General features: G+C 52.7%; 1 protein-coding gene across 6 annotated transcripts; it reads right to left on the reverse strand.

Moving 5' to 3' along the window:
* Nucleotides 1–74: 74 nt before the first annotated feature.
* On the reverse strand, nucleotides 75–15079 carry ZMYM3 (zinc finger MYM-type containing 3). 6 transcript variants are annotated; one of them, XR_011647979.1, is made up of 25 exons: nucleotides 14400–14584; nucleotides 12961–13643; nucleotides 11927–11970; nucleotides 11550–11622; nucleotides 10793–11087; nucleotides 10372–10549; nucleotides 9794–10012; nucleotides 9336–9486; nucleotides 8990–9105; nucleotides 8736–8822; nucleotides 8442–8592; nucleotides 8022–8194; nucleotides 7633–7798; nucleotides 6898–6995; nucleotides 6654–6813; nucleotides 6274–6386; nucleotides 5954–6128; nucleotides 5594–5740; nucleotides 5188–5291; nucleotides 4638–4806; nucleotides 4156–4307; nucleotides 3465–3579; nucleotides 2659–2913; nucleotides 1698–2520; nucleotides 75–1584 (listed from the first exon to the last, which is right to left on the reverse strand). XR_011647979.1 is itself a non-coding variant. In XM_058291340.2 (25 exons), the coding sequence occupies exons 2-25, from the start codon at nucleotides 13622–13624 to the stop codon at nucleotides 1392–1394; spliced, it is 4116 nt and encodes a 1371-aa protein (XP_058147323.1). In that variant the 5' UTR covers nucleotides 13625–13643; nucleotides 15033–15079; the 3' UTR covers nucleotides 75–1391. The 6 variants fall into 6 exon arrangements, 5 of the variants coding, with proteins under 5 accessions (XP_058147323.1, XP_058147321.1, XP_058147324.1 ...); XM_058291340.2 differs by lacking the exon at nucleotides 14400–14584 and adding an exon at nucleotides 15033–15079 and having other exon boundaries at nucleotides 1698–1815; XM_058291338.2 differs by having other exon boundaries at nucleotides 1698–1815; nucleotides 14400–14587.
* Nucleotides 15080–18120: the final 3041 nt, after the last annotated feature.

Here is an 18120-nt window from a genome sequence, read left to right on the forward strand (position 1 = left end):
TTAGCCCGTGTCACTCCTCTATAGCCCTTAACATGTTCAAATACCACTCTCCTTCCCCTAGAGGAGGCAAAAAGACAACTTTAACTCTTTATTTGAAACAAACAATTCCAGAGACAGAAGGTTAGTCGTGACAACAGCTTCTCACTACAACACGAGGGCGGGCACGGCTCACTGGAGGGACAGGCCAGGCACCTCAGAACAATATATACAATTTAAACAGTGGCTAAACAGATGACAGTTATAAAAACATAAAAGGGAGGCTGGGGAACAGCAAAGCCAACAGGGAAAGAACCGGGCACCCCTTTGGCTGGATGCTAATAGTTTTCCGGGGCTACAAAGGCAAGATGGGGAAGAGGAAAGATGTGTAGGCAGTGGAGGCAGGACCCATACCCACAGATCCTCACCTATCCTTTGACCACAGATCCCATCCTGCATGACCCAGGGCCCCCACAGGCTTGGCCTGGCTCTTACAACAGTGGGTAGGGGGGAGAGAAGTAGAGTGGGGAACCTAGCCCCAGCCCGAAGTTGGAAGGTAGTTTCTGTTTTTGTTTCTTGTTTTGGGAGCTCTGCCCATTGAACTAGAGGGAGGCAGCGACAGAATGGGGGTTAAGCATGTTGACACCATGGCTCATGCCAACCTAAGAGGGCAGAGAGAGATACACATAAACTGGGGATGGGGCAGGAGTCTGCTCCCCATACTTAAAAGAGTCATTCTCTGCCTTTGAGGGGGGAAAAAAAAGCATTTGGAAGTTGTTGTTTTTTTTCTTTCAGTTGCAGCACCAAGGGTTGGTGCTTTTCGCAGGGTACAGGGAACAGGGTGGTGAGAGGGTTCCAACAACCAACTATCTCACGGGAGGGGAAGAATGTCTAAGCCCTGTGTTTTAGGTAAATGGTCCCCTCAGTACTTTCATAGTTTCTTTCATACCTTCACACAAGACCTTTTAGCGTGGTATGGGGGAAGAGTAGACAGGGAAGCGGGTACAGGGCAGAGAAGGCAGCTGGGTTCTTCCCTGGACTAAACCTCGAACAAGTGGCTTTACCTACATGGGCTGGGTCAGGAAACCCAAAACCAACAGAACCACCATAGCTACTAACGCTCCACCCAGAGTCTGGCCCCAGGAGAAGGGGTTCACTCTGAAGCATAAAGAAAACGGGCTAGCTGGTTTTTGCCTGTCGCTGGGAGACTGGCCCCTGAGTACAGAAGACTGGGGCCCCGTGGTTGTCAACCCCTTTCTCCAGGGGTTCTTAGGGAAAGCGGGGAATGGGTGATTAGAAAGGGACTATCAGGGCCCTTCAGTATGAGTAGCTCTGGTTCCTGGGCCGGTCACGCTGAGGAATGTGGCCACAGGGCAGACATTTGTGTGAACGATGGATATGGATGGCACAGGGGCTCAGTCTAAGTCTTCGTCTCCAGGACGACCTAGTTCCTCATAAATTTCACGCACAGCCAGAATGCGATTGAGCATGCTCTCCAACATGCTGCGGTCCATAGGGATCACAGAATACCAGAGGGGTGACTCGGCGATGCAGGACCGCTCAGGTTGCAGATAGAACACATCGTTGCGAGTACGGAGGCTTTCGGGGCTGCGAGGGCAGGGGTGAGGAATGGGAGTGGTAGGTAAGGAGATTAGTACCAAGGCAGGGCAGGCCCCTTAGGTCTCCACGCTAATGTCTTTCCTTCAAACCAGCCAACTCACCATTTGGAAAGATAGAATTCATAGAACTTGACAGGACAGCGGAGGGGATTCATGCGGTTCTCACGCTGCTCTAAGACAGGGGCTTCGTCTTCTCTCTTCCGTTTCCCTGGCCCGGTGTCTGGAGAGGAGGCAAATGACCCAGGCTCATTAAGGCACGGTCTTGAGGAGGAGCCACCTCCAAAAGGACAGTCCAGGGAATAGGGGCGGAGGGCCTTGGGACACAAAATGCAGTTTCCTTAAGAATTAAGGCAGAAGAAGAGTCCGTCAGTCCCTTCTCTGTCACCATCAAATATCCTGCAGGTGCGTGGTTCTGCAGCCCTCCCTGGTTCTCACTGCCAAGGTCTTTCATTATCATCTCCCCCAAGGTGATTTCCCAAAGCGTTGATCCCAGAAGTTACCCCAACTGACGAAACAGAGCCTGGTGTCAAGTTGGGCTTGTTTTCCCACGTTGAGAAAGTGATGACCCCAGCCCTCTGTACCCTAGTCCAGGGGGAAACTCAGGTCTGGAGAAGGGACCCTGGAAGCCTCATCCAGACAGGCCAAGGAGTCCAGGGCCAGAAAGAATGACAACTGAGGTACAGCTCCTGGTATGCCCAATAGCAAAGAAGCATTACTCAGCCAACTCTCGGCGACAGCCAAACATACCCAACTACTTCCTACCTGCCTGTCCACCCCTCACCACCCCTTCCAAAACAAAAAAAGTAGGGGAGCAAAGAAATTGCCTTGAAATGAGGGAAGGAAGGAAACAGGCAGTCAGGTGACCTCCTATTTATGCCAACAGCCACTGCCCGTCAGATTGAAGGACTGGCCCTTTTCACCTTTTCTGTAAACACAGGAACAGAAGGATAGGGAAGCTCCTGGCCAAGGAGAGGACCGACCCGGCAGTTATAGTGGGGCGTGGAAAGGGGAAAGCAGAGAAGGGAGGGGAGTGGGGAAGCAAAGGAGGGGGACAGCCTCATACCTCGCCCTTTCCTCTGGCGGACCGGGGCATAGTAGCGGATGCTCACCACCTTGGTGGTGCCCCGGGGGGTGGTACACTTGCGTGACTGCCGCACCACATTGGTGAAGGAGAGCTGCATGTGTTCCTCAGCTGTCTGCAGCCCAAAGAACTTAGTGTTGAAGAACATGAGGGTATTGAGTAGGACAAATGGCGAGTAGACCCCCAGCTGCTTACACTCCCAAAGGTGCTCTTCCTCTACTCGAGAGAACACCGTATCTGTGAGGGTAAAGGGTAGAAGAGACCAGTCAGGCTGATCGACTCCCCAGACCCTAACTACTTCTGACCCTGGATGCTCCTGCTGGTAAGGTCCTAACCCCCCAATACTTGACTCAGTCCATGACCACCATCTAGAGAACCCTGCCTGATGACTTGCTACATGAGATGGGACAATTGGGTTTTTTTGTTCTTAAAAAGAGTTCCCAGCTGCATTTGGAGCTTCTCCATCACCCTCGAGTTACAGGAAGCAAGTTGCAAACCTCAAGGGGTCCCCCCAACTTCTTACTTGCTTTCTTCACTTACCACCCAACCCTACGCCATCTTTTGCAGTCACAGAGAGAGCTCTTCGGACCTAAGTTTCGATCCCCTCCTCATGTTCAAGGACGGGGACTCCTGCTCTTCTAGCTCTAAACCCTGAGGCATCCAGTTACATGCTCCTGCCCTCAGATCCCTCGTGAAGAGTGGCAGACCAGACAGTTCAGGACTCCCGGAATGGTGAATTGGAAGGAAGAAGGAAGGTACGTAGGGGTTGCTAAGTCCCTGTTCCTTACTATTGGGCAGGAGTGTGGGCTGCCAGGTACTCAGAGACTTGTTGAGTTCTTGAACGAAAGTCAGGTAGTAAAGGTCCGTGAAAATGTTCACCATTCGGTTATTTTCAAGCAAGTACTGGAGAAAGAAAAAACAAAGAGACATACAGAAGGCTCGACTCTAGGTCCTGGGGGGAAAGGCCATGATACCACAGGCTCCAGGCCTGGCATCCTCGATAAGCAAGATACTAGGGGAAGCCGTTTCTTGATCAGGTGGCCTGAAGTGCTTTTGCCCAGGTATACCCTACAACTCTCAGGTTCCAAGGCTTTGTGGGAAGAGGAGGCGGCTTGGGGATGTGTCATGGCTAATTCTTTGGAGAACTAGACTCCCTTGTCAGGTATGATGTGGCTGACCTCTCCCAGTGGGAACTCTACCCATCCTTCCCCTCCTACCATGGGTTTGGGGATATAATGGGGAGCCTGGAGAGCAATGAAAAGTCTCCTTGGTCTACCGTCCTGACAGGCAACTCTGGTTTTAGAAGAGCATTGCTATCTCTTGTCCTGTTTGGAGCAGGGGGTTAAAGGCATAAAGGCAAGCTGCCTGTTCAGGGTAGGAGACAAGAAGAAAAACAGGGAATGGGGCAGAATCATTTCGAGCGGGACCCAGTCTGCTTTGTTGAGTTTGACAGTGAGTGAGGTGGTGCGCAAGGGGTACCTGCTGGATGCCAAGACATAGATAGTAGATGCTATCAGGTTCATATCGTTCACCGTTGGGTCGGGTGATTTCTCTCACAAACTGGGCCAGACCGTAGTTGAGCTCAGCAGCGGAGCAGGCCAGAATATCCTCTTTGATACGCATAGGTTTGGCTGCCATGATATGGAGTAGAGGTGGAGGGGATTAATAAAATGCCACATGGAGAATTTCACTGAGTTCCACCATTAACCCCTGCATCTCTGAGTCACCCTGAGCTCCTGAATAAATGCGTCAGTTACAAAGAAGAGCCCTCAGCCTTGAAACCCAGACTCATCTCCCTTTATTCGACAACTTCTCTCCATTTTCCCAGGGCACCCCCCGTTCAGGGATTGCACCCCTCCCTGGTCACTCCCAGACACCTTCAGCTGAATCACAGCTCCAACCTCTTCCTCTCCTCCTTCTTTCTCTTCCTCCTCCTCTCCATCCTGTCCCTGGGTACTTACGGCCAAAGCGCAGTTCATCACCCTTGCTGGTCTCCCCATTGGCATATTTTGACTGTACCCAGCACTTCCAGGCATTGACCCCATACGAATAGTTGAGTCCAGTACAGCTAGGCTGGCTGCTCATGGAGTCCCGGGAACAGCTTTCAGAGAGCACCAGCCGCTTCTGACCCTGACGGGGAAAGAAAGGAGGCATGAGAGGCGGAGGGAAGGCAAGCGTACCATAGAAGCTAGTCAGGACAGTGTGTTCTACCAGGAGCCAGATGTAAGAATACAGCAGACATCTATGGCACAGAGTCCCAGGAACTGCTCTGATGACTGTGAACTGGGGAAAGTGCAAAGTCTGGCTATAGCCTGGTACTCATGGTGTTGGAAAAAGGAGGTTAGGGAGTAGATGTAGCTCAGTGGTTGAGCACCTGCCTCCCAGGCTCAGTCCCCAGTACCTCTTTTTTTTTAAAAAAAAAAGGAGGTTAGGGAAGGTCAGGGTAAGGCTGCATCTCCTCCCCTTTGGGCCTCCATCCTTCCCTTTGGCTCCAGGAGTCCGAGTCCTTACCTTCCTCATGGTTCGGGGGAGGTCCTGTTCAGTAGACACATCCTCAGGCCCCACCAAACCACAGTCAAAGAGGAAGTCCACACTGGGGTTAATGTCCAAGGGATCTAAGAGAGGGGAGAGAAAGAAGAAATAAATTTTTTAGGCTCTCGACCCTGGACTCCTTCCACCCCACTCCTGTCACTTGCCCACTTGACTCACAGTGAGCCTCTCAGACAGCTTGGCTTTATTCAAGAGGAACCAGCAATCTATACCAAAAACAACCTCAGAAGACTGAAAGAGTGGACCTGGCCTGGTATCACTGGCACTGTTCCCTGTGAAAATCTTCTGTCTTAGGGTCAAGAGGAACTCCCTCCCTGATGGCTTATACACAACTGAACTCAGCAAGCCTGCTTTGAAATCTACTCACTCTTGGGAAAGTCTGCCTCCAAGTCTTGCCCAGGCTCATCCAAGACATTGGCCATCTTGACAGCCATCGCCAGAACATCATCTCGAGCAGGCCCAAACAGATCACAGTCTTCTAGAAGTCCCTCCGCGCTCTGGTTGCTCACGAGATCTGGGAGACCAAGAAGTTGCCTTAGTTGTCACAGCTCCTCCCACGTGCCCTTGCAAGCTTTCAGGGGCTAATCCCAATCATACCCTTATTCCACTAGGCACCGAGTTCTCACTACTCCCCAGCCCCTCACCACCTCCTGAGGTGGGGGCAGACTAGTATCACCCTGTTTTCTCCCCCATCCACCCCTGCACCATGCTGCTGTCCATGGCATACCACAAAGGTCAGACGAGGCCTTGTCTAACTCCTCGGCCTCTGCAATCATTTCGGCCATAGCCAGGATGTCAGCCTCCAGAGGGTTAGAAGGGATCTTCACCTTCAGCTCCTCAATGGTCTCCACAATCTTGTCTGTGCTCTCCAAGGTGGTGGGCAGGAACATGGGCACAGGCACCTGGAGACAGAGATCCCAGTGAAATGCTGAAGACCCACAACAGCAGATGAGTGAAAGAACGGACTAGAATGGGGAAAGTGGTAGGTCTCAATACCAGAAAGGGTAAGGACGACCCCCTCTATCCAGGAAGGGTGGGGAAACTTACTGGAATAGGCATTGAGAAAGGCACCGGGACTTTCTGGCAGTACAGATGCATAGGCACTGGCACAAAGATGGGTACTGGGATGGGCAGCACGATCACCTGCGGCTTCCACTCCTCTGTTGACAAGAAAAGTTTCCTCTCAGAGCCCTTGCTAGATGGAGCGCAGCCTCCCCAAGCAACCTGATGTTGGCTTTTCATTCCCAAAGCTCTAACCAAAGTCCACAGTCACCCCACAGAATTTGAGAGACAAGTCTGTGGTCCCAGGGCAACCACATGCATCAGGCTTCAGCCCCCCAAGGAATCCCCCTGCCTGGCCCCCCAGCAAAGGGCTGGAGGGTGGGTCAATGGAAGACAGCCTGTGATGTCTAGGTCCTCTAGCTCACCTGTCTGACTTCCTTTGGACTTCATCTCCACCTTGCAGGAGACCCCCCGGTTCTGCATCAGAGGCTTACACATGGCCGCTTTGTTTTTGCGCGGCGTTGCGGGGGGTGGGGGGGGAGGAGGGGTGGGAGCAGTTGGAGCTGACCGGGTCTTAGCAGGGAACTGCAGAAACAGAGGAATGGTAGTGCTGCCATCCACCTTCCCCGCCTCTGACATCTTATCTTCCCCTTTGGTTTCTGCCCTGACCTTGCCCAAATTCCCATTTTCCTCTGTGGTCCTCACTGTGTTGCTGATCTCCACTTTGGTTTGAGAGGGAGTCTGGGGCTTCAACTCAGGAGACTGACCTACGGATCAAAACAAACGAATGCTCTCATCTAAAGAGCCAGCTCTCCATTGGCCTCACCTCTGTTCACGAAGAGGCACAGCAAACATAAACGGGAAGTCTAGGATTTTCCCTCCTTGCCACCCCAGGTCCCATGTTCTTTAGGCCCCAGAAACAGTGGCCAAGAAAATTCTTTGCTCTTGGCTACCCATTTTCCCAATAACCCATAATTTGAGACCTTCCATTCAGAGGGCCCTCAGGAGTTCAGGACTCTAGAGTTCTGGAGGGGTGGGGTAACATTCTAGACCCAACAAAATTCTTCATTCTCATTAAAGGTAAAGTATATCACCGATACTTCCCTCTCTCTGAAAATGAGGATCTTGATAATCACAGCCCTCAAGTATGCCATTGGGCAAACACCTCCCCCCCCCCCCAAATATATATACTTTATAGAAAATCAGTATACTCTAACTCCCAAAGCCATTAAACAAGACTCTCCCTGGTATGCAAAAGGTCCAGAAGCCAAAAGAGAACACCATACCAAGGGCTCCATCCAGGGCTGAGGTGAGAGCGTCAAAGGAAGGAAAACAAGGGCCAGGCCTCTGATTTAGAAGATTCTGGCCAGTTCTAACAGTGGGTGCCCCCTGCCCTGGACTCACTGTTCAGGAGGCTCTCGGGCCCACTCTGGGTATCCAAGTTGGGTTGGTTCTGTTGGCTGTAGAAGCGCAGCAGACACTGCTGGTTGCAGAAGTGACGGATCTGCCCACGCCAGTGGATGGTCTCCAGCAACTTCCCCTGACGTTTACAGGCATGGCACCGGGCAGCCTGAGTGTGTAGATAGGATGGTCAGACCTCCCCTCCTAAAATGTGCCAGGCATACTTTCCCCTGATATAAACCAGGCTCCTCCCGTGGGAGACTGGGCCCGCTGGACCCATACCACCTCTCCATTCCCTAGAGATGATCTACCCATACCCTGATCTCCCAGCCCCAAGAGTCCATGCTCCCTACTGCCCTTGTTCTCTCCTCTAACCTGCTGATCCACCTTACCTTGCAATACCACAGCAGGTACTTGCTCTTACAGTCCTCGCTACAAAAGTCCCAGGTGCTGCCATCCAGTTGCTCAGTGACACCGCGCTGGCAGGTCTGGGAGCAATACGTACAGGTGATACAGCATAAGCCCAGCTTCTTAGTGAAGTCCTGCTTGTACAGCAGCACACAGCCTAGAAAGAGGGGGAAAGGAGGAAATAAGGGTCCAGGATGCAAGGGGTTGCAACTGAAACCTCTCTTTCACTGGCCCCCTGCCCTCCACTGCCTTGTACCCCAAGCTTCAGGCTGGGTGGGGATAGAGCCTCCTGAGCAGAAGACCCTGCCCCATAGACTGCATTCCACCCCTCCCTCCTTTCTCTACCATTATCCATGGCTGTGAAGTGGGTACAGGGCCTGCTGCCCCCTCCTCCATCTCCTTACCTTCACTGCAGAAGCTCTTCTCTACCCCACTGAATCGGAGTTTCTCATGCAGGAGTTTCTCCTGCCGGCAATGCTCACACTGGGACACCACACCCCGAAGCCGCTTGAAGTCCTCGCAGCAATCCCGGCAGCAGAACTGGAACACCTGGTCCTGGGGTGGGGTGGGGGCACAGGGGCGGGTAGGACAGAGCTGTAACATTTGGGCCTTGCAGGAGCTAAGAGTGATGACCCCTTCAGAAAGAGGCCCGGTTGTGGGGCAAGACATGGGGGCAGGACACAGGGGGGGTGTCTTACCTGCCAGTCCAAGACCTCAGGCTTGCCACTGAAGAGGCTGTGGCAGTAGTGACAGCTCAGGTGAATGCCCCCCTCAGGGCTTGTGCGCTGGAGGGAAGGAAGACAAGTAAGGGAGGGGCAAAATGTGTATGGCTGTGGGGGTAGGGAGGGGAAAGTCAGGCTTGTTCTTTGCTCTGCCCAGGCCTACCTACCCCACTTCTCCTACCCTCTCTAGGTTGCCACACCCTTGGTCCCTGGTCCAGGGTCTGGAGTACCTGGAACTTGGTCCAGCAGCTGGGGCTGCAGAACTGGTAGACTGTGCGATCAACCTTGTTGTAGTAACAGGGGTCAGAGAGGCTGCGGCGGCAGAAGCTGCAGGGTCGGGGAGGGCCTGGGGCATAGACAGAGAGAGAGAAAGAAAGGAAAGAGAGAGAGAGGAAGAGAGAGAAGGAGAGAGAGAGTACACAGAAGGTGTAAGGCAGTGCAGAGATGAAACAGGAAATTCATGGGAAGATGTGGTTGGGGCTGAGGTTGGGCAGCAGGGGTCACTTGAGAAGAGGGGAGTATGGCAGGTAGAAGGAAGGCCAGCAGGGGTCTCAGAGAAGAGGGCTTTGCACCTACCAGTGAGCCCTGCCTGCTTCACTTTGTAAGAAGTGGTACAGCACAGGGAACAGAACAAGCTGGTCTTGCCATTACGATCCACATGTGATAGCATCTCAAAGTTCTTACACAGGGTCTTGCACCAGACACATGGGTACACACGTGTGTTTTTCTGTGAGGATGGGGAAGGAGAGGCTGAGGCTGGATTTGTCCCTTTGCTTTTATTTTTTTTAATTTGTTTCAACATGAGATATTTCAGGCATACAAAAAAAGTAGAGATGATGATATAACAAAGACCTGTGTATCTACCAGCCAGCTTAAAAAATAAAACATAACAGATACAATTGAAACCCCCTTTATTATTATTATTATTATTATTTTATTTCTCCCAGCCCTCGACCCATCAGGCACCTTTATTTATCACCCAAGAACCGCACCCCCTTCCACAGCCCTCTAATTCACTACTCCCTCGGCCCCACCTTCTTGTATGCCCCCAAGCAGGTTGCGTTGCAGAACCGCTTTTGTTGGCCCTCATGGAAAAGGAGCTCCGGGCCAGGACTTCCGGTCTTGGTATAGATGTAAGCTCCGCACTGGTCACAACAGTTGGTTTTCAGTCCCTTGTTGGCCCGGAATTTGGAGAAGCAAGAATCGCTGCAGAGCCGATGCACCACACTGCCATTGCTGACCTCGTGCAGGACCTGCCACACACACATGAATCCTGAGCCAAAGCCCGGTCGCTACCACCCACCCCAACGCCAAGGACCTCCCCCCACCTCACCCTAGACCTTCATAGCAGATCGTGGGCCCAGGGACCCCCCAACCTGCACACCGGGCTGCCGACTTGATGGTGAGGTCCTGGGAAGCAAGGAAGGCCAGCTGCACACATCCTGGAGAAGCTCTATCCTTGAATATGCTCCCTCACGATGGCTGCCTTTCCCACACTCCCCCACCCGGTCTCCCCTTTGCCACAGGGCCTGGCCCCTGCAGCCCCAGGCTAGAAGGGGCAGGTCAGGGCTGGGCAGGCTCTGGAAATTAGCCCCCCATCAAGCTGCCTCACCTCTCCAGTCTTCTGGCATATGCTGCAGCGGGTAGCGTCAGCGGGATCCCCGGACTGAGGGACTGGGCGCTGCTGCTGGGCCTCATAGAGGGAGAGGCAGACAGATGTGCAGAACTCATGAAAGGAACCTCCTGAACCAGTCTGTGCCACAACCGAGTCCTTGGTGTTCCAGATCTCCCTGGGGGTGGGAACAGGTTGGAATAGTCACTGGGTACCACCATCTCATTTCATCAGCTTCCACTCCTTCTGTGGGATCAATGACCACAGAACCGAATACTCTCTGACCCCCTCCCTAAACTACTTCTCTCCCTCCCACAGCTCTGCTCTGCTCAGTTCTCATCAATGTTGCCTCTGTCTTACTCCCTCCTTCCAGTCCGATCCCTCCCTGCCCTGTGCCCTGGGACCTCCCACCCCCACGCACTTCTTGCAGAAGGTACAGGTCTTTTTGCCCGAGGGCTTCTTGGAGAAAGTTGTGAGGCAGGAGGAAGAGCAGAAGAGCTGAGGCAGCCCTTTGCGCTGGTAGGCAGTCTGTCCCTTCTGCAGTGGTGTCCGGCAATGGGCACAAGTCATCTTGGTGCCCACTGCGGAGCGCCCAGCCCTTTGTGCCACGCTAGAGCGTAGGGACATGCGAGGAGAGCGCCGGGGCCGGAATGGCACAAAGTCCTCATCATTGGGGTCATCTACCATGGCATCAGAATCCTCATCTGACACTGGAACTGAGGAAATGAGGGAGGGCGGACAGTGAGAAAAGGCCACCAGCCCAAGCTCTCCAGCCATCCAAGACCAACAGTTCATCTGCTCAGCCAGGATACTGGGACATCCCCCCTTGCTCTTATCTTTATGCCCCCCACCCCCATGACATTGGTATCTTAAGCAATGGGTGTCTCTCTACCTTGGTTATTCCCTAATCTCCCAGGGAAGGGAAGGGAGGGCTCTAAGTGAGAAGATTCAGGGATGGCACACCCAAAAAGAGGAAACCCTCCATTCTCACCATGCTTAATTTTCAATTTCTCCCACTGTCCCTGGTTCCCATGCCAACTCATAGCAGAAGGAGGCACTTCACATTCTGCATGGAGCTGGCCTAAAGGAGCTAGACCATCTATGCCCTGACACATCCCACTATCTGCTCTTCTCCCCACCCCAAATTCCCAGGCTCCGCTTCCTCAAGTCCTACTCACTGCTCTCAGTGGAATCTACCACCTCAGGTTTTGGAGGCTCTACTCGCCGCACGCGCTCACTTCTCTTCTGTACCTTGGAAACAGGGGGAGGAGGAAAGCTGACACCAGGGGCCGGCTAATGGGCCAGCTACATTAGCACAGGGTTGGGGGTGGGGGGCGAGGTCTGGGCGATGGGAGGGGGAAGGGAGAGTAGGGACCCTTGGCCCAGCCTTGACGAGGAGGGGAGGAAATGAGGAGGGGTTTTCTCCCGAAGCAGCAGCTCTGCTCACACACACAGCCCCTCCACCAAACATCTGGGAGGGAAAAAGAAGGGTCTGCCCTTCCCAGAGCTACAGGGAGAACCAGACTCCTTCCACTCCCCTCTCCACCTCCCTCACCCTCTCAGGCGGCTTCTCACTCGCCTTCCCAGTCAGGCCGTCTCCTGCAAAGGAAGCAGAAAGCAGCCTAAATCTCAAGCCGGCTGGCATCTGCACCCTGCCCCAGCCCCCTCCTCCCGTTTCTGGGGAAGAATGTACTGGGGACTGAAGGGAAAACTCCGAGGGGCGGCCCAGGGGCCCTCCCTGGGTTACCTTGGGCTCTGCGCTAAGGGGGTGGGCACAGCTACTCTCCAGGAAACAAACACACAAATGAACAAATCCTACCCTTCCCATCAGCTTTTCTGTCCTCAATCGTTGGGAGTTAGGGGAACACAGGTAACACACCTTTCATCCAGAATTTGTTTTACCAACAAAAACAAATGCAACCACCCAAAGGCAGCAAGAGGGAAAGGAAGCATAAATGTATGGGTAGGTTCTTCTGGCCTCAGGTGATTATAAGCCCCAGGGCCCTGGTCGCAGCCTGGGAGAGGCCTAGCCCTAGGCCCAAAATGGGAAAAACTGGAGCCTCCCCAGTCCAGGCTGCCCCTCCCAGATCAGAGACACAATCCCAGACCCTGCATTTTTACCATTCCCCTGGAATCATCATGCTCTCCGAGGCTCCAGAATCCACCATACATCAAACCCTGAAACCCCACTCCCAATTAGAAGCAAACAGGTACAAAGCTCCAAGAACCAAGAAGCCTGCTATCTTCCCTAAATCCTGAAGGATGAATCCCAGTCCCCAAAGCCCACTACAGGGTAAAAAAAAAAGGAACCTCTCCCACCAAAATCACTCTTCCCAACCCACCACCCTCATGCCTCACCCCATATCCCTCCCTCACTGTACCCTGCGCTTCTCCCCCTCCCCTACTTTCCTTCCTCTTCTTCACCACACCCCCACTCCTCCCTCACAAACCTCCAGCTCCTCCACCCCACACCTCTACTCTTCCCTCTCCACCCTTCTCCTCTCTTGCCTCTGCCCCAAAACACATAGCCACCCCTCCTTATACCCACCCTCTGCCCAGCCTTGATTATCAGCTGATTAGGCAACCTACCTGGCAAGGAAGGGTGTGCAGGGGGGCTGGGGCCCCTAGGTTTGGTCTGAGAACCGTTGATTCCATCCCCCAAAGTCTCTCCCACCGAAGGGCTGGGGGGGCCATTGGGGCTCTGTGGCTGCCCTTGGGGCAGCTCTTCCTCCTGCCCAGGGGAGCCCCTTCTCCCTGTAGTTATGGAAGTGGTCTCCTCCTCTTCAACATGAGGGGACTGAAGGGTTATTGGAGAATCTGGGGCCAAAGGCTCTAATAGCCCCCCGGGAGAAGGATTGGCCCCAGCTCCTGAGTCAGGTGGCACCACCTCAGGGGTCCGGCCTCCTGGTCCAGGCTCTAAGGTCTGATCCCCTGCGTCCCATGCAAGGGCTCCCTCAGGACCATGGTCCACCTCTGGGGGGGAGGGGGCTTTATAGAGCAGCCCCCCCAGCCCCAGCAGCTCAGTGGCTCCATCCAGGACTCCAGGGTCTTTTTCCAGACCAGCAGGGGTATCAAGCAGGTCCATAGATCCAGAGGATGGAGAAGGGCCAGGGGGGACCCATCCCCTAGTTGGGGCAGTCTGGGATTCCAACAGATCTTCTCCAAATTCCATGTCTACTGGAAGGTCGCCAGGCAGGGGCTTCTCTGGCAGGGTCAATGGGTCAAACGGACTGGGGAAATCACTGGGGTCCATGAGGAAAGCTGGATATGGGCTGGAGATGAGGGGTAGAAAGGGGGGGGCGGCAGAAGAGGTGGTCTTAGCCAGAATGCTTTCTTATGGAGGCTCTGAGACACACCCCATCATCCACTTGGATTTCACATGAACAGCCCCCCACCACCACAACCGACAAGCATTTCCACCGGCTTTAGACCAAATGACCACTCCCCCCCTTCCCCACACAGCGCCCCCTGTGGGGAGAGGCGTTCCCCGCCCTGGCTGGGTGCCCACACTCGACAGGCACTGTGGGTCGTTCCACCCACCCACTCGCCCCCCCACCCCCGGCTGCAACTCACAGTTCCCCTCCCCCCTTACCTTTCACCCCCCAACCCCCAACTCGGCTTTAGAGTCTCCTAGAGCCGTCGCCACCAGATTTTCCCGCCCCCGCGATCTCAGTTCCCAGTTCGTTCCCATTCCCCTAAAGCCCCCCAGCTCCCCAGTCTTTACCCACCCTGTCTAGCCCCACCCCCCCTCCCCGCGTTGCAAGGTCCTCCCTCAGCCCTTCCCCCGCCCCCACAAACTGCCCTTCCTAACCCCTCCCCCCAGTTACCTTTCAGGGTCGCCCACTTCCTCAACCCCGTTCCCCCTTCCCTATTGCTCACCCAGTCCTCTCTTCTCCTGTTGCCCACCCCCCACCTCAGGCATTTACAGGAAGACATTTTGGAGCTACGATCTCTCCTCAGACCCCCTCCCGGATACTGCGAGCTCCCGCCTGCAGGTTCGGTTCGGCTGGATTAGGCCCGACCCCTACCTGCGGCAGGGTTAGTGTAACCGCTACAAGCCTAGAACTGCAGACAGCGATGGCCCCGCGCTCCTTCTCCACCTCCCTCCCTAGCAGCCGGGACAGGGGTCGCGGCCCCTTTAAATGGCAGCGCCGCTCACAGCGCCCAGCGCTCTGCACCAGGCGGGCGGGCGGCGCCAGCAACCAACCCCATTGGCTGGCTCGAGGAGGGGGCTCGCGAGACAGCGCCGGCCCCCGGCGCGAGACTCCCAGCCCAGTGGCCGCCTGGAAATTGCGGAGTGGAGTTTCGTCGTTGGAGATGGACCTTGAGCCCCCGCCCGGGGCCCCGTTAGTTGAGCAGGAAAAGATAGCCTCTGGAGCTTTGAAGCCCGCCCCCGGGAAAGGCGTCGCCCCCTTTCCACCCAAGGGCCGAGTACACTAACCTGCAAAAAACCACAGATCTACGCACCTGCTTCCCTTACCTGGCCCAAGGGTCTAGCCCCCGTCACACCCGTGCCCGCCCTACCTCCTGGAGCCCACTCTACCCGTGATCCCCTCCTCTCATTCAAATGGTTCCCGGTCCCCTCCCCCTCTCCGTGTCTCTCTTCGCTTCCCACTCGTGTTCAACCCCCCGGCGTCCTCCCCCCTCTCAACAGTCCCTACCTACGCCATGCACCAGGCGCCTGCCAAGATTACCCTGCCCCCATCCCCACCTCTCGGGGCCCGCCCCCTGGGCGACTGTTGGGGTAATGAGTGACAGCGGAGGGTGGAAGGCGGCAGGCACCCAGCCCTCACGTGCCCCACCTCCCCTTGTCTGCAGCCTCGGCACCCCCCCCCCCCCCAATCAGTTAGTCTAAGAGTCATGGTTATGGGGCATCAGAAGCTTGGTCTTCCAGCCATCCCGGGTGGGTTAAATGGCTCTGGCTCAGTGGCAACGCCTTTGCAGTAACCGTTACCGCCTGATGATCCCCCTGCAAAGACACCCCCCCCCCCCCCCCAGCGGTCTTAGGGTAAGTTCTGGGATCTTCTCCCTGCGTGCTCCGGCTAGAGTTCTTCGCATTATCTCTGGAGAAGCTTTTCTCACCAGGGCCTATAGCGCGCGCTCTCTCTCTCCTCTCTCTCTCTCTCTCTTTCTCTCTCTTTCTCTGTTCTTGTCTGTCTCTCCCTCGCGCGCTCTCTCTCCCCCGGTCTCTTTTTGTCTCTGTCTCTGCCTCTCAAATGCACGAGCACGCAAGCACGCGCGCAAACACACTCACACACACTCCCCCTCCTGGATGGTCCTTAACGTGTGGGTGTGGCTGAGGTTGAGACTAGGGAGGTAGGATGGGGTGAGGGGGCACTAGCCTTAAGCTTAGGGCTTTAAACACGTGTGCAAGGATCCTTTCTCAGACCTCATTATATTTGGAGCACTTTACAATCCCCGCTCCCCACCATCCCTCCCCAGCCTTAAGGCCTGGGGAAGCATTTGGTTGCTGAGATATTAGAGGAGGCTCAGGCAGGAAGGGAGTTCCGCCACAGGAGGAGTAAGCTTGGTCGCCAGTGGATATTCTAGCCTGCTTCTTTCCACTTGGGCCTTTTCTCCTTCCCACCCTAAGCCTCTTCTATCCTTTTAGTCTGCCTTTTAATCCACTTTCTCAGAAATGTCTTCTTTCCCAGCTTCCCACATGGCCTTGCGGTTATCATTGCGAGGTATTTTGGTGTTTTTTTTTCCTTTTAAATTTCACAAATCCAGCTTTCTCCTTATCTTAACCAGTGTTCTGGGTACCCATCTCCCACCTTCTGCTTATGTCTATGTCCCTGTGCCTCCCCTTTGCTTTTCAGCTTGTTCCATGTCAGTTGGGTCACCTAGTTCTTTTTTTTTTTTTTTTTTTTTTAATTTTTTTATTTTTTATTGACTTTGTAATAATATTACATTAAAAATATATATGTGAGGTCCCATTCAACCCCACCCCCCCACCCCCCCTCTCCGCCCCCCCAACAACACTCGTTCCCATCATCATGACACATCCATTGGATTTGGTAAGTACATCTTTGGGCACCTCTGCACCTCATATACATTGGTTCACATCATGGCCCATACTCTCCTCTAATGTTATCTTTGTTCCTCATGCTTGTATCCTTCGTTGCTCTGGTTGTAGACAGTGCCTGGTCACTAGCATTCAAGTTGAGATGAGACGATCTAAGGACAGTTAATGGTGTATTGTTAATTCTAGGACCAGTGTGGTAGAAGAAAAACTGCTTGAGTTCTGGAATCAGCTGGGCCAGGATTCTCATTTCAAGTCTGCTTGCTTTCCAGCCAGGCGACTTTGGACAAGTCATTTGTCTAGTCACTGAGGTTTACTTTTCTCATCTTTAAACAGAGATGAGGAAACAATCAAAGTGTCCAATAATAGGGGATTTGTTAAATCAAATTTAGTCATTAGCAACCACACTTTGAAAACTAATAACACATGAAAATACTCATGATAGAATGTTAAATGCAAAAAAGGAATTAAAATATGTTCCTAATTTTATAGAAAAAGTCTGTATACATGTATGTATACTAAAGGACTTGAAGGAAATCCCCCCCCCAATTTTTTTAAAGTAATTATCTGTGTGTGCTGGGAATATATATATGAGTTTAAACAATAATTTTCTTTATTTTCTAAATTTTTCCACTGAAATTTCTTACTCTTATAATCAGGAAAAGCTAACATTTAAAAATGAAGATAATTAACACCTACTTTGCAGGATTACTGGAAAGATTAGAAATAATATGCCAGGAACATGATAGGCTTTCAATATTTTTTTTTATGGAGCCAGTGTGCATAGCAGAAAGAGCCTAGCCTTTTCAGTCAGAAAGATGAGAGTCCAAATCCTGATTCTTTCATTCATTACTTACAGGGCTACTCTGAGCATTAGTGTAAACTGGGGATAATGGTTTCCCATAGGCCTCACACCCACTAGAATGGCTATTATATTTTTTTAAAACTGAAAATAATAAGTATTGGTGAGGATATAGAAACCTTAGTACATTGTTGGTGGAATGTAAAATGGTGCTGCAGCAGTGGAAAACACCTTGGCATTTCCTCAAAAAGTTAAACAGAGAACTACCATATGACCCAACAATCCCACTTCTGGGCATTTACTCAAAATAATTGAAAGCAGGGATTCAGACAGATATTTGTACACCAATGTTCACAGCAGCATTATTCACCATAGCCAAAAGGTGGAAGCAATCCAAATGGCCATCAATAGATGACTGGATAAATAAAATGTGGTATATACGTACAATGGAATATTAGCCTCAAAAAGGAATGCAGTTCTGATACTTGCTACTACATGGATGAAACTTGAAGACATTGAGTGAAATAAGTCAGAACCAAATGGATAGATATTATATGATTCCACTTAGATGAAATCTCTAGAACCTATAAATTCATAGAGACAGAAAGTAGAGTCCAGGTTACTAGGGGTAGGGTGGGGAGAGGGGGAATGAAGAGTTAATATATAATGGGTATGGGATTTCTGTTTGGGGTGACAGGAAAGTTCTGGTAATGGATAGTGATGAAGACAGCACAACATTATCAGTGTGATTAATCCCACTGAATGGTATACTTGGGAGTGGTTGAGATGAGAAAGTTTATGTTGTATATATGTTACCACACACATATACACAAAAAACCAAGAACAACTAAAGAGACAATGACAAGTAAATGCAATACATGATCCTAAATGGCATCCAGTAATGGAGGAGTGATGGCCCAAAAGG

Source organism: Dasypus novemcinctus, chromosome X (genome assembly GCF_030445035.2).
Source record: "Dasypus novemcinctus isolate mDasNov1 chromosome X, mDasNov1.1.hap2, whole genome shotgun sequence".
Taxonomy (NCBI): domain Eukaryota; kingdom Metazoa; phylum Chordata; class Mammalia; order Cingulata; family Dasypodidae; genus Dasypus; species Dasypus novemcinctus.

What these genes read in the sequence shown, in the direction of transcription:
- ZMYM3 (XM_058291340.2), bottom strand. Translation starts at nt 13,624, where the DNA reads ATGGACCCCAGTGATTTCCCCAGTCCGTTTGACCCATTGACCCTGCCA. An exon ending in GGTAGATTCCACTGAGAGCA is followed by an intron (nt 11,088 to 11,549) that starts GTGAGTAGGACT and finishes TCATTTCCTCAG; the next exon opens with TTCCAGTGTCAGATGAGGAT. An exon ending in TCCCCCGAACCATGAGGAAG is followed by an intron (nt 4,807 to 5,187) that starts GTAAGGACTCGG and finishes TTTCCCCGTCAG; the next exon opens with GGTCAGAAGCGGCTGGTGCT.